Source organism: Bos indicus x Bos taurus, chromosome 10 (assembly GCF_003369695.1).
Source record: "Bos indicus x Bos taurus breed Angus x Brahman F1 hybrid chromosome 10, Bos_hybrid_MaternalHap_v2.0, whole genome shotgun sequence".
NCBI lineage: Eukaryota > Metazoa > Chordata > Mammalia > Artiodactyla > Bovidae > Bos > Bos indicus x Bos taurus.
Genome location: NC_040085.1, coordinates 59,482,099 through 59,508,841, shown reverse-complemented (window position 1 = coordinate 59,508,841; position 26,743 = coordinate 59,482,099). Strand labels below are relative to the sequence as shown.

At 35.6% G+C, this 26,743-nt stretch overlaps 1 protein-coding gene across 8 annotated transcripts in view; it reads left to right on the top strand.

The window, feature by feature from the left end:
• Positions 1-23,053, top strand: part of DDHD1 (DDHD domain containing 1) — a 66,146-nt gene extending 43,093 nt beyond the window's left edge. For 5 of the 8 annotated variants that reach the window (XM_027554122.1, XM_027554121.1, XM_027554128.1 and 2 more), the window contains 7 exons: positions 2,278-2,540; positions 4,204-4,279; positions 8,560-8,709; positions 11,368-11,620; positions 12,624-12,815; positions 15,386-15,469; positions 20,411-23,053. In XM_027554122.1, coding sequence (XP_027409923.1) covers positions 2,278-2,540; positions 4,204-4,279; positions 8,560-8,709; positions 11,368-11,620; positions 12,624-12,815; positions 15,386-15,469; positions 20,411-20,592 — 1,200 coding nt within the window. In that variant the 3' untranslated portion in view covers positions 20,593-23,053. The remainder of the gene's footprint in view (positions 1-2,277; positions 2,541-4,203; positions 4,280-8,559; positions 8,710-11,367; positions 11,621-12,623; positions 12,816-15,385; positions 15,470-20,410) is intronic. The other 3 variants (XM_027554126.1, XM_027554123.1, XM_027554127.1) reach the window with 1 other exon arrangement.
• Positions 23,054-26,743: the final 3,690 nt, after the last annotated feature.

Genomic DNA, 26,743 nt, shown 5'->3' with positions numbered 1-26,743 from the left:
TTTCTAGTCACATAGAAGATTATTAAAACAGATGAAAACATCAGCTCTTCAGAAACTATGCATTCTCTGTTTCAGTCCATGGTGAAATACTTTAGTGTTGAATAAGACTTTCTCTTTGTTGGATATTTACTTTTTATGACTGCTAGATTAAGGAAGTTATTGGTATAATGAGTGATGCTTTAAATTTTTAAAATATGAAATAGCTTAATCACTGGTAGAGGAACTGGTAGATCGTTTCATTTTTTACTATTTAATTTTAATGGGGGTGGCATTTTAAAAAAAACAAAAAGATTGGGTTATCTTTTGCCAAAGTACCTAGGTATTTATCTTTTAGTGTTTCTAGTTCTCATGCCTGGAAAATCCCATGGACGGAGGGGCCTGGTGGGCTGCAGTCCATGGGGTCGCTAGGAGTCAGACATGACTGAGCGACTTCACTTTATTTTTTCACTATCATGCATTGGAGAAGGAAGTGGCAACCCACTCCAGTGTTCTCGCCTGGAGAATCCCAGGGATGGGGGAGCCTGGTGGGCTGCAGTCTATGGGGTCGCACAGAGTCGGACACAACTGAAGCGACTTAGCAGCAGCAGCAGCAGACTTCATGGTAGGAGTTTTAAAATCGAGCCCTTCAAAAGTAAACACTATCAACAAATGTTGCTTTTAAAGAAATGTATTTTATTAAAAAATTAGCTTTTTCAGTACCTCCCTTCATGTAGATTATCAATTAAGAAAATTACAAAGTTTTAAGGGTTGGTTCATATTCTTATCAAAGCCAAGTCCAAAGCATTACATTATAGCTCCCTTTGAACAAAGCATGTAATTTCACATCATACTGCCTACTTTTTAAATTCTGTTGACTAGAATTACCTACAGCCCATGTCATGGGATATTTTTATAGGCATTTACCACTAATGTGTGATCCCCAGAACTGCTGAATCTGAAACTCTAGGATGGAACCTAGCAATCTATATTTAACAAGCCCTCCAGACCATGTACATGGTTTCAGTAGCTTTAACAAGGACCTCAGTATTGTACAGTAGAGGTCTGTGAGGTTAGCAACCAGAACATTGCACCTTCATTCATGTCACTGCCAACCCAGCCAAGCATGAATGCGCAAATAATTTCCAGTTTGATTCTGCTAAAGAATGTTCAATGAACCAAATGGAGGCAACTTGTCTCTTGAAACAAAATAACAAGATATGGAAGCAATTAGTAATTAACGTTTGTATGTCTGAATAACAGCTGACATATTAAAAAGAAGTGAAATGAGAAGTTGAGTATCAGGAAGTTTATAACCAAATAGTAGTAAGCAGTGATAGGAAGAGGAGAGGACTACCTTAAAAATCAGGTCAGGGCCCTGTATGAATGAATTTGAGTAACAAAAGAACCTTGTTCTTCTCACTTCATAGAATACTTCAGTAATATTTATTAAAGCTAAATTTCCAAAGAAAGCAGTTTTATAAATAAAAATGGCTAAGATACTTCCCACATTATTAACTTCTAAACCTTAAAAAATTCCTACTTGCTTAAAATAGAACTTTTTTAAAGTATTTTAAAATACTTTTTATTACCAATGTGATGGGAATTTTGGGATATCAAGTACATCAACGTAACCATTTTCCTTAGTTATACAGTGACTTTTCATTATGTTACTGTTATCTAAATGCAGAAAGTAATAATGTATATAATATGTTGCATTTATAATATTTTAGTAACCCTGTTATCATAAACTCAGATATTCTTTTCCTAAATTTACTGCGGCTTAAAAAGTACAAGGTACAAGACTTTAGAATAACATATAACTCCGTTACAATGAAGAAAAAATATCCAGAGGCTTTTTGGAAATCTTACTAGAATCTACATGGAACTTATTTTTTTAACGCATGAAACTGTTGGCTTAAGTAGTTGGTTTAAGGACTGAAAGAATCTTTGTGGGTAACATCTGTCTTTGTTCTTTAGTGTTGCTATGGATTATAATATTATGTACATCTTTACATTGGGAAGATCCTCTGGAGAAGGGAAAGGCTACCCACTCCAGTATTCTGGCCTGGAGAATTCCATGGACTGTATAGTCCATGGGGTTGCAAAGAGTCTGACATGACTGAGTGACTCACTTTTACCTTACATCATTTCCTGTAGGGTTCTGAAGCAGCTGAGGTAATTTTAATAACCTAGATATATCTGGCTAGTAATAGATTTTTCTTTCTTAGCGTATTTGAGTTTAGAAGTAACCTTTATAGAAGTGATTATTCTAATTTGATATTTTCTGATTTCAAACAGCTAGTTAAAGGCCTTCAGCAAGAGCTCAATCGATTATATTCCCTTTTCTGTTCCCGGAATCCAAACTTTGAGGAAAAAGGGGGTAAAGTCTCAATAGTGTCACATTCCTTGGGATGTGTGATCACTTATGACATAATGACTGGCTGGAATCCAGTTCGACTCTATGAACAGTTGCTGCAGAAGGAAGAAGAGTTGCCTGATGAACGATGGATGAGCTACGAAGAACGTCATCTTCTTGATGAACTCTATATAACAAAACGACGGTAAAAAATCTCTTAAAAGAAATTAAAATGTCTTCATGGAATCACTGGACTTCTTAGTAGAAAACTTCAGATTTTTCATAATAAAGAAAAAATACATTGTTTAGGGTACAGAATAGAATAGTCAAAGATTGTTGAATAATATGCCTAATCAAGCAAGAGACTATTAATTTTGATACTAATTACATGTGTTTTCTGTAGCATAAAATTACCATCTTCCTCTTTTTGCTTCTCTTTTTTTCTTCACAGTTAATTAGAAATGAAATCTAAAACTTATTCCATGCTGAGTCACTGTGTAGAATCTGATGGGCCTCCACCTTATTAGTATTCTGAAAATAATTTTAAAGCCCTTTTTTCTTGGCAAATATATTTTAGACAGATTTTATAATTATTTAATCATTTACATCCTTTCTGATACTATCTTTTTTAGTTGGATGCATTATCTATTTTTTTCTTCTGATACAACTGGTAGATAGGTTAATTGAACAAAATATAAAACATAAATCAGGTAGATAGGTTAATTGAACAAAATATAAAACATAAATCAGGTAGAAAGAAGAGTATAAAAATCATGCATAATCTCATGTGAGAACTGTTAATGTGTTAGAATATTTTCTTTAAAAAATAGTAAATATATATACTATTGTATCAGATGCACTCGAGATTATAAGTATCCATTAAGTTAATAAGCCCCTGATTCTGTTAATCCTAGAATATGCCTGATACTGTCTTTTAATTCTTTGCTACATTCCTATCTACATCTCTAATTACATGCTCTTGTTCTTTTGATGGTCATTCAACTGACTCTAAGAGATCTGTGAAACATCACTCATTTTGATAGCATTATATAAAACAGCCAATTTAGTTAAGTTAAACTTTTACTCAGGAAGAATTGAATTTATTTTCGTCATATAGAAATTGTCTAAGGATTTCATTAGAATTTTATTAATAAGTACCATAGGGAAAACACATAACTTTTATAGTATCAAAGTAGCTAATAGTTGTGAAAGAAAATGTCATGTTGCAAACTTTAGCACTGTATTTTTTGTTTGTTTTTTGTTTTTGTAACGCTGTATTTTAGACAAATTCAAGTAAAATGTTTTTAAAAGGTTTAGAAAATGAACTGAACCTTCTTAAATTTGTTCCACTGTTTATTAAATGTAAGTACATACAGAGCATTGTATTAGGAAAAAGTTGAAATAACCTGTGTTCATCAACAGAGAAAGGCTAAACTGGGTTTATCTATATGATATGGGCAATTAAAGTTGTTATAAAGACTGAAGTAGGTTAGGAGGCAATGAAGTGAAAAGATTGCTAAGATTCATTATTAACTGTAGAAAAAGGAAAGCCATAGAAAAGGGTGTGGTATGAACATTTGGTGTGGTTTTTTTAAAGTGTGTATATGCTTGTATGTGCCTCACATTTTACTAAAGATTCCCCCCTCCAAAACCTATTAACAGCATGTATTGGAAGAATGGGGTACTTTTACTAATTATTTTGTAAACTTGTATAGACTTTCTGTACTACAGCAAGTTCATTTATTAAATACTGTCAAGGATTAATTTGAGGAATTGGATGATTTCTTTATGTTTAGTAGACTAGTGAGCATTTAATACTTACGAAATCATGAATATGAATGTGTACGTAATCTCATACTCCTCCCTAGGCTACGAGAAATTGAAGAACGGCTACATGGATTGAAAGCATCATCTATGACACAAACACCTGCCTTAAAATTTAAGGTAAGGAAAGACAGATCAGATTTTCATTGTTCATCTCAATTTTTTGTCAAGCATCATTTGAAGCATGACATTAGGGATCAAATGAAATCCTAATTATTCTTTGAAATGAGTCTTTTTTTGAACCCTTACAGTGTGTTGGACCCTGCTGGTTTCTAGATTCTACTAAGAAAAGAATGGACAAGGCTCAAAATACATAACACAGCATTACTGGGGTTATTATATAGAATAATATATAGGCACAAGAAGGAGGTTTAATTTTGCCTATAAAGGTTTATAAATGAATGACATTTGTACTTAATCTCTGTAAATTGGATATTGCCAAGTAGAGGAAAGAAGAAATGCTCTGTTCTTAAAAGAAACAGCATAAACCAAGGTGTGGAGGGATATAACCCATAGTATGTCCAAAAATAGAGACAGATCTGGGAAATATCTAGTATTTAAAATTAAACGTTTGTGACCAACTAGTTGTATATGGTAAGGAAAATACCTGGAAGTATATCAGTGATGATTCCACAGATGGAAAGCTGGCGTGTCAGCTGAAGTGTGTGACAGAAGCACAAGATGTGCATGTAATGCAGTTAGTTTGGAGCAAGGTGAGCAAGCCAGTTCAGCTAGAAGATACAAGATGCAGGGCATGGGGGCTGTGGGAAAGTAGGAAGAGAACCTAGATTTGATGGGATAGTGGAAAGCTTTTCATGGTTTTTGAGCATCAGAATAGATCTGTCTTAGCAGTGGTTTAAAGAATAAAAAGTAGCAGAGAGACATTGACATTGGCCTATTGGAAAGGACACAGCTTATAGCTGAATAACAGCTTATTTGCAGTGTTAAATGGAGCATGACATAAGTCTCCTAATACTCATTTCCAGTTGAATATATGCCCATGTCTAGTGTACTGTGTTATCTCTTCTTGATACCTGTTTGTTTTATCATAGGAACTTAACATACGTGTTACATGCTAGAATGATGCAGACATACTTATTCAATCTATTTCTCTGACTTATAAAGTTTTTTTTTTAACTTAAACATTTATAAGCCGTATAAAAAAGTTATAAGATACATTCAAAACCCATAAGAGCATGGTCTTTGGAGTCACCCCCACCTGGAATTTGAGTTCCATATCTACCACCATTATTATATATGATCAATGTTAAATATGTAGAATTGCTCTGATAGGAAAAATGAACTCTTCTATTTCATGTCCTGGGTTTTGTTGAGTATTATCCACTAAGTATATTAGAATCTCAAAATTCAGTTATCACCTTACTAGAATTTATGCCCTTGTCAACCACAAATTGGGACTTGCCATCTACCTCCATAAGGATTAAATCATGTGCTGCTGCAGCTGCTAACCTTCAGCAGCCCCCTGAAAGGAGTTCAGGGTGAAGAGCAGAAATGAGGCATTCTGTACTCAGGGCGGGGGGCGGGAGGGATTTGGGGGGTGGTTGGGAAGACTGGCAGGCAGGTATTTTCCAGAGCCAATTTTATGAGCACAATTCTTGTATCTCCTCATGTCTTTAAAAGCACTAAAATCATTCATAGTGATGACTGTTGCTCGTGACTAGCAGAAACCTTCTGGGAAAATATGTGCTTGATTGCATGTATTCCTCCTTCACCAAAATCACATGTATACTGACCTTCCCCCCTGCACCTTTGGAACAGTTTCTCAGAGCTGCCTCAGGTGCTGTCTCCCAGGATGCGGTCCTCATATTGCCCCAAATAAAACCTACCTCACAACTTTCCTGTTGCGTGTTTTTTTAAGTCGACACCCTATAGTTGGTATATCTTTCTAATAATATGAATTTTTACTTATGTAATTACTTATAGAGAAAAATATATAGATAACTGAAATTTAAAATTCCCAGGTGGCACTAGCGGTAAAGAACCCATCTGCCAAAGCAGGAGACGTAAGAGATGCTGGTTTGATCTCTGGGTCGGGAAAATCCCCTGGAGAACGAAATGGTCACCCACTCCAGTATTCATGCCTGGAGAATCCCATGGACAGGAGAGCCTGGCAGGCTACAGTCCATGGGGTTGCAAAGAGTCGGACACAAATGACTTAGCATGCATGCTCAAAAAGGAATATGTAATACATTGGCAAATTTATTTAGAACTTCAGAGTTCTAAAAGAAACAGAAGTCTTATATGCCTGTTGACTGGCAGATGGCTTTACTTTCAGAATAAAATATTAGATTTGTCACATGTGACCACTGAACTTTAAAAAGAGTAAAAAAAGTATCAACAAACATTGATCTGGAGAGTGAAAGACTTCGATTGTGATCATGAGGCTTTGCCACTAACTAGTTATGTAATATTAGCCAGATTACTTAATATCTCTGAATTCCTCTGTTCATTGATCTCTATACAGAGTACTTAGACTAAATGTCTAAAGTATTTTTTCTTCACCCACAAAATTCTTTTGACAGCTGTAGATAACACTAAAGCAGTCATTACTCTTACTGGAGAGATAAGGAATTCCTTTGTGTTTGTCAACCAAACTGCAAATCAATCATAAACAAAGAAAAGTTGTTTAATCCATGGGTTTAGCAAGTTAACAAACACTTATGAAGTGCCTGACCAGTGTAGAAACCATTTTGCCAGGGTGTACGTGTGCATGCACACATGCATGTGTATATCAAGCAGAAAGGATTTACAGAGCTTTCTCTTCTATCTTAACTATTTTTGTATCTTTATCTTTTATTCTTTTCTCACTTTATAGAAGAAGTAATGAGAGTAATCCTTTCAGAATTGATGCTTTCATCCCTGTCACTGTTATTCCAGATGCTTTTTCTTATATTTTTTATTTTTCTTAATACAGTTCTTCAGCCTTCAAACATCTTTAAGTTACTCCATTCTTTAAAAACAAAAATTTCTTAAACTTTATTTAGCTTTAAGCTACCATTTCAAAATATATATTCATTCATATATACTTTCTCACTTGGAAAAAAAATCTCCAAGGGCATGGGAAGAGATTAAAGATATGTAAGATTGGGGGCAGGGACACTGTTACAGTATAGTCCAGAGGAGAAGTGATGAAGTGAAATGTTAGAATCTGTTGGAATGACTTCTTAGATGTTGGAGATAAGAGGGAGGAATGAATTTGTGATATCTTGAATCAAGATATGGAACATAGAGAGGTAAAGTGGGTTTAGGAGGGAAAGCTATCATGTTCTGTATGTAATCCAGTACTCATGACTACCCTGTTTTTCTTGAAGCCCTCTCCTCCCTTGACTTCCATGCTGCTGCATTATCCTGGTTCTCTTTCTTCTTTAACCCTCTCTTCTGTAGTTTTACCTACTCATCAGATGCAGATGTTCCTTGTAGTTCTATCTAAAGCCACTTTATTCTATGTGATTCCTAAGCAGTTTTATCCATTCTCTCAATGTTATATATCACTTCTATAATGGTGACACATAGACTTAGATGATGACATATTCAATTCTATATCTCCTGTCCTAAATTCTCAGTTACCTGTTAGGTACGTTACAGATACCTCAAACTAATTATGAACAAAAACGTGGTTTACTTAATTTTCCAGTTCATTCACAAGCTACTACCAGATTTACTCACCTCCTAAAATGTGGGTCAAATCCTGTTGTCTTTCACTACCTGTAAAATAAATTATGCCCTGTTTTCTTAGTCAAATAGTCAAGGTTCTGTACATTTCTCATTCCAGTTACATTTTCCCCATAGCCAGTCTTCAACCATATCAGATTGTTTCTCTCCTCTAAATTAAGCCAAGTTCTTTTCCGCCTCTGCTTTAGGTCATGTGGTTCTATCAGTATGGAATATCTTTCCAGCCCCAGTGTATCCCAACCCCAACTTTGGAAATCCTCTTCATCTCTTATGGCCAGTGCACATCCTTTATCTACTCACCTGTAGCACACTTTCCCTCTCTTATGCACTATTTTACTCTGTCTCCTCTGCAGGATTATAAACTCTTGGGTGTAGAAGCTCAGCCTTATTGGTCTATATATGTTTCAGAATACCTAATATTACTTTACACAAAATAGTAGCTTAATAAGTCTTCCTTCTCCTTATTCTCATTCTTCATTTTCTATTACATTTAAAGGTACTAAAGCTGCTCCTGGATAGTTTAAAATAATTAATGGTGGTTATATATTTAACAAGTAATACAAATACAATCTAGACACAACTCATTTAAAATTACATATTTTGGAAATAATTTTATTATTTGTATTTTACCATATATTACATTATGTCCAAATTCTTTGAAAAACAGTTCACCATTTTTTAAATTTAGGGTGACTTTATCATTGTAGGTTGAAAATTTCTTCTGTATGGGATCCCCACTAGCAGTTTTTTTGGCACTGCGTGGCATCCGCCCAGGAAACACTGGAAGTCAAGACCATATTTTGCCCAGAGAGATTTGTAACCGATTACTAAACATTTTCCATCCAACAGATCCAGTGGTGAGTTGTAAATATGGATATCTGTGTCTCAATATTAAATTTTTCCTAAGAGAATCTGTAAGAAATCTTGCAAGGTACTGCTGAATTGATGAGAAAGTATTCATTTACAGACATCTCTTATTTTATTGCACTTGACAGATAATGCAGTTTTGTTTTTTATTTTTTACAAAGAAGTTTTGTGGCAACCCTGCATTGAGTAAGTCTATTGATGCCATTTTTCCAACAGCATTATTTTTTAATTAAGGTATATATTTTGCTATTTAGACATAATGTTGTGGCATATTTAACAGACTTTTAAGTATAGTGGAAACTTAACTTTTATATGCATTGGGAAACCAAAAAAATTGTGTGATTCACTTTATTGCGGTGATCTGGAAGCAAACATGCAGTACCTCTGAGGTATGCTTTATCTATTACGCTTGATAAGTTCATATTTTTTAAATATTTTTCTTTGGTTTAGGGATTAGAAAGTAAAATACCTTAAAGATGTTCTGTTTATGTTGTATTTGTAGAATGAAAGCATAATGTAAAAGTACTATCCAGTTAATGGATCCAGTTAATCCAAAGGACAGGAGTCTTCTGAACTTTCAAACCTTAACCAGTTGTAATTCCAATAATGTAGTAGCCATAAAATTTAAAAATCCACTTTAAATACTTTGTTCTCTAAAGCATGTTGCAACATTGAAATGTGTGTAGTAGATCCTCTTAAAATTGAGAATATTTAAATACTGTGTATTAAACATGGAAAAGTGAAAGAATTTATTTTAGTCTGGTAGAATTACAACATTTTGGATTTTTGCATTCTCTGTTATGTTTGTAAATTTTTCTAATGTAAATAAATTTAAATTTTTGTAAATAAAAATAAATTTTTCTAATGTAAATAAGGATCTTGCATCCAGGTGAACAGTTTAATGTGAAGTAAGATTTTTGGATGAGAAAAATTCTTCATTAAATCATATTGGGGACAAGTATTAAATATAACTAAATTTAAGACAAACTATTTTAAATAGCATTTATTTTCTGAAAAACAGCTTTATATGACTCTAAAGTCTTTCAAAAGATCTTTGGCTAGTACCAAATAAATATAACATTGACTGAACGCTAGAATTTTAGAAAATTTTCCATATGTTAAAAAAATCAAAACTACTATATTTAAGAAATAAATTTCACTGAAATGGAATCTAGTGTTAAATTCAAATACTGACTGTACAATCTTGGCCAGGTCACTTCTGAGACTATCTATTTTTTATCTATATGATGCAGATGATAATATTTACCTCAAGGTTGTTAGGATTAAGTAAAATATATGCAAAACACTTAATTAGACCTTAAGTGTATTGTTACATCCATTCATTTTACTGATTTTCCTATAACTTGAAAGTGAACTTAAGATTGTAGGTGAACTGTGAGCTATATTTTGTATAATCTTAAACTTTATTATACAGTTGACCCTTGAACAGCTCTGGGGTTGGGGTACCAACCTTGTGCTCAGTCAAGAATTGGTGTGTAATCTGATAGTCAGCTCTCCATATCTACAGTTTCGTATCCACAGATTCAACCAATTGCAGACCATGTAGTGCTTTAATATCTATTTATGGAAAAAAAACACACACGTATAAGTGGACCCATGCAGTTCACTCCTGTGTTGTTTAAGGGTCAGCTGTATTATGGAGGATTACAAACTCATTATTACAAATTATTTGTTATTCATTTTACAATTTTTCTGTGCTTTTTTTTTTTTTTTAATAGTTATGTCAGGACTGTGCTAGGCAGTTTTTCTAAACTTATCTATTCTTCCCAACATCCTTCTGAGGTAGTAGAAATTAGAAAGTATTATTTCTTTTCTACAGCTTAAGAAACTGAGGCTCTGAGACTTTGTGACTTGGTGAGTGTCATATAGTTAATAAGTGACAGAGGCCAGAATATGAATGCAGGGAATTATATGCCAAGTCCATTGCCTTTTCTGCTATATCGTCCCTATTTCACCTTAGACAAATGGTCTTATATCATCATCTCATGTACTACATTAATCTGCTTGAAAATAGGGTCAACTGAGAGCTTAGATGTTAAAAATTGAGCTTATTTACTGTGTTCCAAGTTACTGTTTACTGCTTCAGTTTTGTTCATGAGACTTAATATAATCTAATTGCTAGATGTTATCAGAACATAATAAAAATGAATATTCCTCTGAAAAACAAGGTCTTCCCTGTAGTTCAAACTTCCCTGTAGCTACAAGGTCTTCCCTTGTAGCTCATGCCCACAGGCAGGAGACCGGGGTTCAATCCCTGGGAAGATCCTCTGGAGAAGGGAGTGGCAACCCACTCCCAATATTCTTGCTTGGAGAATCCCACGGACAGAGGAGACTTGCAGGCTACAGCCCTTGGGGTCGCAAAGAGTCAGACACGACTGAGCAACTAATATTACTGAAAAACTAATTTAAAGGGCACTATTAGCCTAGACTAACTCTAATTTTTTTGTAGTCTCATCATTAAGGATATATTACTAACAGTGAAGAAATAGGAATACATGTTAGGAATGTCAGGTTTTTAATCATTTCCTAAGGTCCTCTGAGCACACAGTAGAATCAGAATGAACAGTTTACTAAAACCTAAGCATTGTGCCTTAATGTTTTGTTTCTTTGAATTTTTTTACATCAAGGCTTATAGATTAGAACCATTAATACTGAAACACTACAGCAACATTTCACCTGTGCAGATCCACTGGTATAATACATCCAATCCTCTACCTTATGAGTATATGAAGCCAAGCTTTCTTCACCCAGCGAAAGATCCTACCTCAATTTCAGAGAATGAAGGCATCTCAACAATACCAAGCCCTGTGACTTCGCCAGTCTTGTCTCGCCGACACTATGGGGAATCTATAACAAATATAGGCAAAGCAAGCATATTAGGTAATTTCTCTTCGGTATTCCTCATCAATGAACTTAAGCAATTTTATATAGTCATTAAATTTTAGGTACCTGGAAATACTCTATATATTACAAAACATCTGAGAGTTAATGTATAGAGTTAACTACTCTCCTTATATTTGAAGGCAAAAGCCCTAAATTCTCTAGTTAGATCAGATCCTGTAGTTAGAGAATATAAGAAACCTTGATGCACACACACCCCAAAAGGTGGAGGCATCAAGTTCCTCATTTTAACCTTGGCCCCATCACTTGCTGTGAAATCTGGAGAAGTCACGTAGTTTTTAATGCTCGTCTCCCTCATCTGTGAAATGAGGGTGTGCTTGAGTACTAAGGGTGCCCTTGCCAACCCATTCTCTGATCTGTGTCCTAAAAGTCTCTCAAATCGTGTCCTCCTTGAGAGCAACAAGGATATTGAATTTCTCTTTGTGTGGTCTCCAGTTTCACCCACAGTGTTTGGTGTGGCGCTGGAGCTCAGTTGTGTGCCACTTAATTTGTCCTTTGCTTTTGGTTACAAGTTGCCTTAATATAAAATGCCACAAGATGGCACTGTAAGCAGGCTCTATCTGCTGGATTCATTGATATTCATCATAGAGATTGTTTATTCACAGCTTTTTATAACAGATCCACTTCACTTCCGGAGTAGGCATACCAATAGTAAATATATGCCCATATGAATGGCATGGTTCTTTTTATTAATATTTTTAATCTTATAAAATACTTTAAAAAACAAAGATCACTTGAATAAAATAGAATCTTTTTTTCTTTGTAAGCTATATTCCTGCAGTTTGTACAACTCTCATTCTGTTCAACACTATTTTTACTTAGAAACCTACAATATAAATTGCAAATTTTTTGTGTTCCCACCCTGGAAAAACATGACTAGGGCTTAGTCTCTCTGCCAACTGACTGTAATTATGGGTGGTGCTCTTTAGCCTGGTACGTGGTGTAATTCAGCAGAATGACTGGCCTGTTTTGTGAAATGCAGGGGCTGCAAGCATTGGAAAGGGACTTGGAGGAATGTTGTTCTCAAGATTTGGACGTTCATCTGCATCACAGCCATCTGAGACATCAAGGGACTCCATAGAAGACGAGAAGAAGCCAGTTGCCTCCCCGCCCATGACCACCGTGGCAACGCAGACCCTTCCACACAGCAGTTCTGGCTTTCTTGACTCTGCATGTTAGTTCATACTCTTCTTTCCAGGTTTATACTGTGTCCTTTTTAAACTGGAGGAAGACAAAGAGCATTAAGATATTAACACTAGCAGTCCACTCTGTAATCTAAAGTACGCCCTAGCTTTTAAAGAAAAAAGTGCTTTTCTTTACTTACATTTTCAGGAATAATTTGCAGGTAAATGCAGTTTTATTCTCTGCATGGGTGAATTAAGTTAAGAACATTAGTAAGTGCCTTGTCTCACAGAGATCTTACACATCAAGGATAAAACAAATCTCTTTGTGGTAAGCACTCCCATAAAAGTAGTTTTTTTGTTTTTATTTTTAAACATGGTCTTCTCAGCTTTAAAAATTCATTTAGTTGCTGCAGATCTATGCTGTATCTACTCTTGATACCGTTTTTAAAATGCTCTGCCAAAACCATCCTGGTACTAATCCCATAGCTCCCTTTATCAACCTAATTATAAAGCCTTCAAAACTTTAATTGTATTAGATCCACTCTGTGGTTCCCATCCTGTCCCTACTACCTTGTGTAAAGTAGATACTCAAGAAATGAATGAAAGAATGGGTAATTATACTGGACTTAGCAATAGAATGATGCTTTATTTAATTTTTTCCAGTGGATTTATAAGGTCTAAAATCTTAAATAGTTGTGAAACACTAAAACACTTAGTGTATATTTACTTCTGAGGGTCTAAACTTAAAGCTTATTTATAAATGTCCAGTAAAGTAAAACCAATGAGTCCTAGTTTCCATTGACTTATATAAGGAAATGTAGATTCTGAAACTAGTTACTTCCTTTCCGTAACTATAGCAAGAAGAAAATTTTATTTTCATTCTCTAAAAATGTTTAAACAGTTCATTTCAGATGCTTAGCTTTGTTTTCTTACCGTGTCTGCTGCTCTGAATTTTAAAATGAACAGCATTCATTGCCGTTCATAAAAAATTAAAAAGGAAATTGAGATGTGACAGTCCTAGAGGCTGGATCTTTCTCCATAGTCAGCCCCAATCCACGATGAATTATCCTAGCCATTGCTGAGTTGGACATTCCTATTTGGGCCAATTCCATTTTTTAAACTTAATCCTATGCCTGACTCTGAATACTAGAAATTTTATAATTTCAAGCCTTTGAACACTGCCTAAAAAATTCATTTTAGGTTTTGATATTTGTACAAAATTCGTATTTTTATGAGTTACTCTATGATCTATTGCTTAATAACAGAAATGAGATTGTGAAAATATAAAATTTTGTTGTAACATACAGATGTCAAAAGAAAACTATAAACTTCTGAAGAAAAATAACTTTAAATAATTTTGTAAGATGGCGGGTAAAAAGCCACAATTACTTGTAATGTTAATGCACAGCAATGATGCTAGTAAACATGAGGGTGAATAAGGGAACAAGAAAAGCAGGGTCAAATTTGAGCCCCAGAGAAGGGGTAAGGAAGATACCAGAATTCTATAGGATCTGAGGGAAAAAACTGTCTTTTAGTGTTTTTGCTATTTAACATAGAAATTTGAAAGTGATAATGATAATAAAGAAGAAACTTATTTCTTCTTCCAGGACATGTGAAGGTAGAAATGCTTAGTTTTATTGCGTTATAATATTTTAACAAAATACGTTTTCTGTCATTCTTGCATATAAATTCTTTGTTGGTTCTAATGGTAAATTCCCTACCAACTATAGACTCAGCTAACTGAGCTAACATGATTTCTTAGTTTCGTGTTTTCATCTTTAGATACAGATTTTAAAAGTCCAACTTTTGACATTGGACAACTGCTGTAGAAGAATTAAGCCTTTTAAATCAAATCCTCTAGATTTACCTTTGACTTGCTTCAGTAATATACTCTTCTCTGTAATCCTGGTTTAGATAAATTTCTTAAATCATAATTGCTATTTTGGCTGTATCTTGCAAATCATAAAACCGTTCTTCCTTAAATCTTCTTTCTGGAATTTGATCACTGTGATTAGGTGATTCTGGCTTCCTTCTTGCTCACATTGATTGCCTCAGTTCTTCTCGATAACCTTCATTCTAAGGCTACCGACTTTGATTCTCCTGCTTTTTGAGGGTAAGATGAACACAGACTGAATTCGTGATCAATCAGGGTTTCTCACTTTGAAGAGTTAGTGTTGTCAATTGAAACTACTTCATTGACATCAATTTGAAGCATCTTATATAGCTGCTTTTCATTTCTTTTGAAAAGTATAGGCTTATTTCTGGTGGTTTTACTGTTTCTTTTCTTGTACCCCCTTGTGTTTGTAACATATCATGTAAAGAATTTGTTTCTTTTAGCACTGTTTTGCCTCTAGGTTAGAACTTAAATGAACTATAAATTTGGGGGATGTTTGAGCGTTAACAGATTATGACATTGTATTTCAAAATTAATTATGCTTACATTTTCCATGACAGAGCTCTTTACAGAAACCTAATTGTGTACTTCTTTTTGTTTGCTAGGTTTAATCAGCTTATTTGGGAGTACTGTTCTAACTTTTGGCCACTGCATCACTGAAGGCCATTTGTAACCATCAGCCAACACTTTAAAGCATCTTGTGTTTTGTTTTTTTTTTTTCCACAGATTTCAGACTTCAAGAATCGTTCTTTAATCTCCCACAACTTCTTTTTCCGGAAAATGTAATACAGAATAAAGATAATACCCTCGGTATGGTATATGTCAGGAATAGCATTCAGAACGCTGTGAAAACGGTCTACTTAGATTTCTTCTGCTCACTGAAAACTTGTTCAGTTTTTCTATGAGAGCAGCTTGAATGTTACCATTAACAGACTATTTCAAATGTATTCTCTTCCTGTATTTCCTAATCTTAAATGGTAGTGGTCCTGAAACCGGAGTATTCATTAGTTACTTAGTGTGCTAAAGTATATCATACTCCTATGTGCTTCCAAAGAAGGAACTCTTTAGAGAGAGAAGAAAAGCATTAGGCCATTTTCTTTCTTCTCTGTTGCCCTCCAGCCTTCAGAGAGCTTCACTGTTCTTTTCATGTAATATATTTAAATATAAAAGGATTTCATAGTATAAAGAGTTTAATCATTCCTAGTTATTTCAGATATTAATAACACTATCCCTAGGGCTGTTAGTATGCCACAGATGATACCTGGTTTCAACACAAATATTTAATGGTCTTTAGAGGTATAGGCTTGCTTTGAAAAAAATTATTGGCTACAAGAGATATTTTCAATCTCCTGATTTTCAGCAGATTCAAAATGTATTAGTAAAAATTAATCTTAGCAGTTTAAAATTATTTTTATCTTAACTTCTCATTCCTTTTTTTCTATATCTCCTTTCTCTTTCCTTTTTTAAAAATAATGGATTTTGTCTTTAACCAAAAAAGTAAGTTACAAGTTTCTCCTTGTGTTTTCAAACCGTATCTGATTTTGCAATTTCCATGTTTATAATTGCTAATTTTCATGCATTTTTTCTTCTTTCAAAAAAAAAATTCTTAACTAGATATAGCTCCCAAAACAGGGTGTCAGCATAACAAGCTGATTTGGGTTTTTAGCCCCGTGACAGCAGTTTGTGATGATCTAATTCAGTGAACTCCTCTCAAGAAATGATTTTTATAAGTGCTGTCTCTAGTCCCTGCTCATGTAATAGTCACTTCTGTAAAGAAATAACTGACTTGTGCTTTTTGAATATTAGAGAAAGGAAAATTAATCCGTTAATCTATTTGTCCTACATTCAAGTAGTCCTTTTATCCACTCCCTTAAAGCCATCCCAGCTACCTAAGCAGTTAGACCACTTGTCATAACTACACCACATTGATTCAGATGGTAATATGTATATGGCTTCTATTTTCTCTTCTCCTGTTTTTATTCATTCAACAGTTTTACCATGAGGCAAGTAGATAGTCACTAGAAGAGGCACCAGGATGAACCAATTTCAGTGCTGCCCATAAAGATGTTAAATGCTTATGTGGAAACTTAAGTATATTTTAGAGGGAGTATATTCTTGTAGGGAAGGTGGATAACTACAGAAATAATATAATATATGGTAGAATGTGATGAACCTCATGACAGAGATTCTAAGGAGAGAAAATGTTTTCACCTGGAGAAATGAAAAAAAAAGGTTTTGTGGAAGTAGGACTTAAATAAGCAGAGATGAAGAGACATTGCAGAGAAAAGAAACAGCACAGCACAAGCGAAAACACAGAGATGGGAAGCACAGGTTATGCAGAGATCTAGAAGTTAGTTCTGAGAAGAACCAAGGATGAGTAGAAGGGAGTAGTTTTGAATATGCTGAGGAACATTTCTCCAACCAGATAGTAGAGGATCCAGCAGATCTGGCCATCCCCAGAAGTTCCTTTGTATTCTTATGAGCCTGTGTTTCCCCAAATAGCCCATCTGTTGTCAAATGTTAGGTGTCTGAATGTCTTTCAGAGTAGATTAGTGTTGGGAAATTTGGAGATCAGAAAATGGCAACTAATTATAAAGCTCATTATGGAGTTTTTGCTATTTTTTTTAAAATAAAGGATTTTTAGAGAATGTTTTTAAATATATTTGGAGCTATGATAAGTCACAAAATGTAAATATTCCTTGACTATCAAACATCTAACTACATAAAATATATGGTTGCTCTCAGGCAGAGGAAAAATAAGATATAATTTATCAAGAACTCTGAGCATATATTGCAAATGATTCTTTTGTCAGTCATTTGGAAACCCAGTTTCCTTTACTAGTACTTTCTACTTAGTACTAGATACTAAGGTTTTCTTAGTTAAGACACTCCCTTTAAATAGAAGAAACTTGTCCAGTTGGTAAAATGGTTACTTTATTCATGTATTTTACTTTTTAACACCATATTCCAGGTTTGACAAGCCCTGTGCACAAAAGAACACTCTACTGAAGGCAGAGTGCTGAGGAAACTCTGCCTTCAGCCTGGGTAGATGGCAGACATTTGCTTGGAGAATAAGGAAGGAAATGTGCCCATATGCATGACTCCCCCAAAAAGAAAATAAAAGGTGAAAGTGAAGTCGCTCAGTCATGTCCGACTCTTTGTGACTCCCATGGACTGTAGCCTACCGGGTTCCTCTGTCCATGGGATTTTCCAGGCAAGAATACTGGAGTGGGTTGCCATTTCCTTCAACCCATGTTTTAAAACAGTGAAAGCAAATTATTGATGATTGTTAAAAGCCAGCAAATTTTTTTTTTTTCATTTTTACCTCTCCTCAACTTTGAGGAATCTTAAATTCTCTTTTTGTAGATATAGGAATATTAACTCGTAGGCACTCCAGAGAAAAGGATTGAGTGATTTTATGTTCTCCTTTTTCTTGACCTAATTCAGTGAAAGAAACTAGGAACATACTAACCTGTCTAGTGCCACCCCTTCTTGATACAATAATAATGAGAAGGCTGGTCCAAGGCAACTCCGTGTAGATTTGGGCCGTCTTTGGCCAAGAGCACATCTCACAGCACATGTAGCATAGTACTACCATGTAGTGACCTCACACCGTTGGGAATTCTGTGATCTACTTAAAGAAAAAGATGAGACATTGGCCCACCTACATCCATCCATCCACCCACCTGTAAAACCAACACGAATATGGTGTCAGCTGCAAACCAGACTGCCTGGGGTAAACCTTTTAAGGAAGATGAGAGACTGTAAAATAGGTTCATCGAGTACAAGCTGGTTACCTAAATTTCCATTTTGATGGGGACAACCTACAGATAAATAGGGAGGGGATGGGGTAAGCCAATCTAGTTAATGACACTTATTAAAAATCCTGTAGGTGATAAGAAGGACAGGGACACATAATGAGGCAATAAGTTCATCATTTGAGTTTGTAGTATACGAAAGGCAGTGTTGCACAGTGATAGCACAATAAGAATACATTTCAGGGACATAAAATCAAAGTGGAGCCGAGTAACACTGGTTGTAACAGGAAAAATCTCCCTTTAACTTTAGAATAACAGTTGTTTAAGACTGTTGGCCTAGGAAGGCATTCTACAGTGGCCTTTAAAAGGAATTCTTAGAAATAACATGGTATGGGCTTCACCAATTTTAATGTGTGTTTCCCATCTCTTCGTTTTTCCTCTTATTTCTCCTTTTTTTCTTCATAAGTGACTTCACCTTGACTCCTCTTCAAGGAGTCAAGTTGTGTTTAAGAATTCATTTCTTCTTTTCATCTTCTTGTCTCTTGTGCCAGAATGTACCTACAAATTTTAACACAAATGTCCCATGGAATACGAAAGATAAAAGATTGACATTCCTGTCCCACAGTTCATCATGTGGATTTCAACTATTTCTGACTTCTTATGGACTAGCTTATAATTTAAATGAGAAAAATAGCAGTTTTGTAAAAGGTCTATGTCAATATATTTCATAGTGCTTTATAACCTGACTGGGTATTTATACTATTTGAGTGTAAATAAACCTTATCTAAAAATTTTTAGACAAGATCCATGGACATTCTTTGTCAGAAAAGCACGATTGAATAGAAAAATAACTATAAAGGCATTTTTAAATCACCAAATGGTATTGTTTAAACAGTAGCTAAACATTTATATGAAATCATGCTCTAAAATGATATGATTTCCTTTATGCAATTTCCAAAGCAAAACCCAACTTTTTCTCCAACCTCCTTAATTTTTGCCAATTTTTACTTTTTATACCTGCTAGCACGCTGAACAAAAGAGCAGATTTTGAGTCTGAACGGTAGTGATTTTTATTTTTAAGACAGACCCTTCAAAATACTGTATGGCTTATTGACAGCTTTTGAGGGATTCCTGAAGATGAAATTATCATTTGTCTAAGTGTTTTATCTCTTAAGGATTTGTTAGATTAACCAATTGCAGTGGTATAGCCTTGGATTTGGTAAGGTGATTTTTCTCACGTGTTACAAGGATTTTCTGTGTGTTTTAGAAAAAACTTAATTGAACTTACTGAGCTATTTGAGGACAGCACGGTTGTAAATGAAGTCCTTCCTCTCAAGGGCTACCACTGCTCCTCCCACTCTCACTTCCCCGCCAGTGGATTCTTGAGCACGGGCGGTCCCAGGTGCCTGTTTGGCCCAGCTGACAGCATGGAGAGGAGTATGTTGTGGCCCTTTGAGGAATTCAGCATAGTGGGGAGAAAAGCATCGTAGGACTGTAGTAGATGTTATTCCAACGTGTTCCCCTGAGCCAGCTAACGTAAAGAGCCTCACCTGTGAAGGAGCCTTTGCGTGCACTGTTGCACTCCTGCTGACATTATTGCATCTAAGGCTGACCCGTCATTCTGCAAGAAGACTATTTGCTGTATCTTTCAGGTTAGGCACAAATTTTAAATAGGAAAGCCAGGATTTGAGGCCAGTTTCTTTATTCCAAATATACTCTATGGTACCAGGTGAGATTTTTGTTTTCTTACTTTATTATTCCATACTGACCTGAGCATACAAAGGAGAGGATTCACCAGACAGAATCCTGAGCTACTGAGGCTCTTGAGTGTTTTCTTCCCATAAGATGAGAGTGGAAAGTCACTTTTTAAAAAATAGTAACAATAATTAGGAGAGTCACTAATGTTTGGTAAATTTTTATTCTCCAAATCTAGTAAGTCTGTGTAGAAACAATCTTACTGTGATACTTACTCATTTGTTTGACTTCTTTTTAGTGGAACTGGATCACAGAATTGACTTTGAACTCAGAGAAGGCCTTGTGGAGAGCCGCTATTGGTCAGCTGTCACGTCGCATACTGCCTATTGGTCATCCTTGGATGTTGCCCTCTTCCTGTTAACCTTCATGTACAAACATGAGCACGATAATAATGTGAAACCCAGTTTAGATCCAGTCTGAACCCTTGAAGGACATTAATGGCCCAAAACTGATTTTTTCTTGTTAAATATGTGTGTCAAGATATGAAAGTTTCAGGTTTAAGTATGTTTCAGTTTTGTTTAGGGCAAGAAATATTTGAATTTGAAAGCACTTTATTTTATTTAAAAAAGCAAAACAAATGTTCAGTTCAAAAGAAGTTATTTATAATTTTCATCATTTTAATTATGAGTCTGACAGAACCCCCTGCAGAGAATCAAGGAGGACCTGGAATTGAGGAAGATTTGGGAACCTGCAAGTTTATAAATCACAATCTAATTTCTCCCAAATATAAAGGCATATTAATGGGTTGAACCTAATGTATTAACCAAAGTATGTTATAAATCTAAAATGATCAAGGTCCAGGATATTCTATGTAAAGATCACAAGGTGGTATCATTGTTTTAGATTTGTATGAAAACTTATATTTCCACAATTTCTTTGAAACATGAGTATAACAAGTTTAAAATGTTTTGAATTTAACTTGTTTAACTCTCTAATGCCGAGAGAAACATTTGAACTACTGTATTTATAGTTTATTACCTCTGACTAATTGCTTTGTGTCAATGTATGAAACATTACATTTTTTTAAAATTTCTTTGAACAATTTAAGAACCACATTTATTTTCTATAATGTTAAGACCCTTTTTTCTCAGAACTCCATCTTTGTACTCTTCAGATGAATATATAGACACTGTGGCATAATTTCAGTATTTTTTCCATTAAAAACTTGTAGTTTCACACAAATAACACTAGTTCAATTATTTTGAAAAAGAAAGGGAACTTTTTATGATGTCACATGCACCTCAAAGAAAACTGAAGTTTTCTACTTGACACAGAATACTCCAGAATAGGTACATTTAGTAAACTTTATTGGAAAATTAGTCAACTTCTCTGGAGTAGGGAGTATAACTATTTTAATTAAGTATATAAGCATCTGTGTGCCAAACAATTAACATATAAAAAGGGGATAGAGTGCCCTAACAAATTTTTTAAGTGTTTTGAGGAATTGTAGTTGCAACATAGACACAATGTTCAGGATTCTGAGGCATCGAAAGAGTTTCCTTGGCTGTCATTTTTTCCACAGTGCTTTTCATCTGAGGAGCTCAAAGTGCTGTGTGATTAAATAATCTATGTAGAAGTTCCTTGAGGTAAGTGAATGAGTGTTATTCTCATGTTACATGTTAACACACTAAGGCACCAAAATATATAAAGTGCCTTGAATTAGATGACATAGCAAACCAGGAGAGCTCAGATTGAAGACAGGCCATATTCTTTTATGTGCTGTTCATTGACTTATAATTCACACGTGACCTTTTATTTTGCAAATAATAACAAGTTGCCATTCATAATTTGGAGAAATGACTGAAACCAGTCCTTCACCCTACTGGTCATACACATTCTTGGGTTCTCACGCACAAAGGAGAAGTTACTTAGAAGGAATCAGTAGCCATTTCTGCCACAGCCAACCCTCACTTCTGAGAGGCTTCTACTGGGTTCTCCTTAAGGTGCTGTATTTGCTTATCTTAGCTTCACAGACATCATTGTCAAACTAGGAGCAAAGTTGGTCAGTTATACATCTCACCTTCCTTCTTTAGAAGATATAGAATCTTTGGCTTACTTGTAGGCTTTACTTAGTTGGCCTTTCATTGAATTTGCACAACATAAAGCACTTCTTAGTGTTTAAAAAGATCCTAAGGCTTCATGGCCAAATATGTGACTCACTAAAAAACTCTTGCTATAAAAGGCTTTTGATGCTATCTTAGCAAAGCTGAAGCAATGTCTTTCAAATCTAGAGATTCCTGTGAACTCAGGTCATTCTCATACCCTGTTTATTTCATAGTTCTATTTAGTTTTCAGGAGAATTAAACTTCCATCTCATATACTGTTTCATTAAAGGTACATGAGCCTTTAGGTCTTAAGACAGTCAAATGCCTCAGAGCTTTAAGGGATTCATTCTTAACCACTAGAATGTTAAGAGCCCCTTTCACCTCAGGGGAGTGAAAACCTATCAAACCTTTTAATTTGATATTCAGTAAAAGGAAAAGTATACTCCCATAGCTATAGGAAGATATCAGCTTCCATTTTTTCATGTTGGGGAAAAAATCCAATTTAGCCACATGGAAGTTATTTGAATTCTTGAAAAGAGCAATATTCAAAACCACCTTTTCGAAATGAGATATTCTGGATTATTGGACAGGTGTTTTCAATTCATTATTTCATAAATATGGCGTTTTTTATTTCACAGTACTCTTCTTGTTTCCATGTCTCTGCATGTTATCATGGAATGTACTTGTATATACTCAAGTAATATACAGAGTATGTGTAATTCTAGCTTGATTTAGAAGCTAAGTCAGTTACTGAGTAACATTTTGCAACTTTATTCCTGCAAGTACTAAATTGGCCAAAAAGTTCTGTTTTTGATACATTAAAATTTTATTCTCTACTTTGTGTACCTGCTCTGATGATTCTTCTGAGTACTGGTCAGACCATTCAAACAATTTTAATCCAGTTCAGCCCCTAAGAATTATTTATACTTAGAATAAGGAGGATGTTTTGTTAGTTCATAACTTTATTTTTGACAGTAATTATACTTGTGTTATAATCCAGTGTTACAGATATTAGCACTTACTACAAAATATTCTCGGTTTCCTGGTAACTAATTTATACTTCAGAAGTAAGCCTTAGGAATCTTTTATTTTACTTCTGATAGGTAGCATCTGTCAGCCTTTGGGAATTCTCACACTGAACATGTTGTTTAGAAGGTCTCAGATGGTGACATGTAAGCATTCATCTCATTTTCTTTGTTTCCTCATTGGGGCTGAAGTATTCTGATCTTATTCTGGCATTGTCTTCCCCTAAAGAGTAAACAGGAAAAGAAACCATCAGTGGAGTGTCACAGCCAATTCCATGACTCCTTCCAGTGATGACACTTTGAGCCCCTTAAGGTAGAACTAGACCAAACCTAGAGAGTTCGCTGTAAGGCCTACAGTAGAGGAAAAATAATTGAGTTCCTTTCTAATTAATAAGGTGGTTAATATTTCTGTCTTCTCAGCCACAATGAGTAGGGCATTCGGACAATTGAGAAAACTAATTTGAGTGCATGTCTTAGAACTGTTTGTATAATCTTTTGTTAGCTTGGAAATGAGGCTAAGGAAGATATGTGATACTAAAGAAGAATCAAGGCCGAGCTAAAAAGAGGATGTAGCAGTCCTTCACTGGAGAAAGAACTAGAACTTGACCAGACAAGTCTGAGTGTTGGATAGTTGACTTCTGTGGTTATTCTCAGGTCTTTTATCCGGATTCTGCTTGTCATCCTGCTTGAATACTTCTGCCTCAGGCCTCTGCCAGTAATCTGCTGGTCCTCTGACTGAATTTGAAACACATGCAGGGACTTCCCTGGCGGTCCAGTGGTTAAGGCTCCATGCTTCCAATGCGGGGGTGTGGGTTTGATTAAGATTGCCACCAAAAAATGCATTAAGTATTTTTATGGCTAGGTATGGGCAATACATACTGTTTCCTGGCATTTTATAATAACTTACCTTCCTAGAAAAACTTTTGTTGTATATACAGCAGATTTGGCAGGAAGCATCCCCACTGAACTCTTAACTCTGTTAGTTCTAGGATGGGTCTAAGAACCTTGCAACCCACGCTGTCTCCATTTGCATTAGTCAAGGGGAAAGGAAGTTGCCAAGGAAATACTTGTAGTATTGAGCTTGGAACAGTGTACAGAATGGCAGGATATAAAATTTCATCTCGAAGCTCGTTTAGTAAATGTTAGTACTGGCGTGATAACAGCCTGGATTATATGCATCCTGTTTCAGTCCTCATTGGATATTTGCAATAATTTTCAGAGGATCTTAAAATTTCAGTGTTTATACAGATTTTAGAGGTCATCTCATCCAACCATGTTTTAGTTTGATGTGAGCATTTAAATAGCATAAAGGTCTTGAAAAATAAAGGTGAGGGACAGCATGTTAGGTTCACCCCAAAGACCTTGAAAGACTAAATACTTGGCAGTAGAGGAGGGAGGTTATGGTCTCTCTACAGAAAAATGTCATTGACCATAGTGGAATTCTGAAGCCAGAAGGGGTGTAGAGACCATCATTTTCCAAAATATGTTATGCAGACTTTAATAGATGTTGGTTCAGAAAATAAGTTTGGGAAATGCCAGATTTAGAAAACTTTTACAGCAGGACTTCAGAAGCCTTCAGTGTATTAAATGCAATGTGAATCTGGTGCTCAGGGGTGGAGAAGGGAAGTTTTTCCAAACTTAACTTAACCATAGTTAATGGCAACCCATTCCAGTATTCTTGCCTGGAGAATTCCATGGACCGAGGAGCCTGGCGGGCTACAGTCCATAGGGTCACACAGAGTCAGACATGACTGAAGCCACTTAATATTCAGCACAGCATTTATATGAATATACTTAGGAAAATGCTGTCACACTTAATTCTTACAGCGATGTATCCTTTTGTTTGACAAGTGACACTCTAAGATCAGATGGCCAGCCAGTGATAGGAGTCAGTGCCTATTTCCTTCCCATAATACATCAGGAGCCCCTAAAGGGCAGAATCCTCACACCCACCCACCTCCCTGGGCCGGGGGATGGGGGGGTGGGGTGTGGGGGGGATGCCTCTTTCTCATCCCCTCCCCTAGCTCCAGCTGTAATCTGATGCTGATGCTTTAGGAGCTGCAAGATCTCCATGGAGGACTATAGGCTTGAGTTCCCCAGTTGGTTGCCTTTGTTCCCAGGCTCTTGTGAAAGAGTGCCTTACCTGGGCTGGATATACTTCCTTTCATGTGTCAGATTCAAAATACCCAGGAAAAAAAAAGCAAAAGAATGAAAAAATTAAGGAAAAAAAAAACAAAATGCCCAGGAAACATAGTTTTTCATTGTGGTGATAAATGCAAACTTGGTAGGGAAACAAGTTGCACACTGTTAAATAATATTTAATATTGCTTTTATGTCTTTCAAACTGTGCATATATTGACCTTTTATCAAGTCATATCAAGTAGAGCCCTTCTAAAACTGTCCCATCATAGGTTAACTAATAGAAATTTTAAAATTCAAGTATTATATTTTGGGGAGACTAGGAGATGAGTTTCTGGTATGTGTGTCTTTTCCCCCAAAACAGTCTTCTTGGCAGGTAGTTAGCATGTACTGTTCCTTGGCCTTTGTGTTGGATTACAAGTGGAAGTGCACTTAGCATTGTCCATCGCCTTATGGTTTTTCATTTATGTGTCACGGGCAACTTCCTTCCCATCCTACCACTGTCAGGCTATGTTGGGAAGCTATTCTTTAGGGAGGTTACATCTGGTCTTCTGCTGGAGTAAGATAAAAAACAAGTATGTTAATACATGACCTTTAATCCTTTCTCCTAGAAGACATCAAATATCTGTGCAGCACTCATATCTTCCCTTGACAACACCCACACTCACTACTGTCTCTGCTTGATCTCCAAAAATATTTGATTCCTTGTGAGCTTTGTGATAAACAAAAATATAACCATTTTGAGGGTCTAAGGCTGTCATAATAAATCCAAACTCTGCCAACAAGAATCTGGGTTTTTTGCTTTGTTTTACTTTTGGCACTAGGCATTCCCTGGTGGCTCAGCTGGTAAAGAATCTGCCTGAGTGTGGGAGACCTTGGGAAGATCTCCTAGAGAAGGGAATGGCTACCCACTCCAGTACCTGGAAAATTCAATGGAGTGTATGGTCCATGGGGTTACAAAGAGTCACACGTGACTGAGCGGCTTTCACATTTCTCAGCGGGAGGTAACACTATGACTCTTGGACTCTTAGGTTGTTGCCTTTCAGCTTCTGTGACTCTTGTGTTCACGCTCCCTAAGTGCTGTCAGTGACTGCAGTAACACAGAAGGTGGGCTTTTTCATTTTCTTTTCTTCATTGCCTCTCATTTTCAGTAGTCAAGGCAGGTTGGTTTTCTCAGTGTTCAGTTTTACTGAAGCATTTTTCTTGTTTGATCTGAGCAGTGGCCAGTTCGGATGGCAAAAAGTACATAACTTTCATTTTAGAATTTTTCCAGTCTTGATTTTTCTCATTTGGAACTTGTGCATTCATTCACCTTTGATAATTTCAAGGAAGTGAGAGGTAAGTAGTAGAACTCTCTCCCGG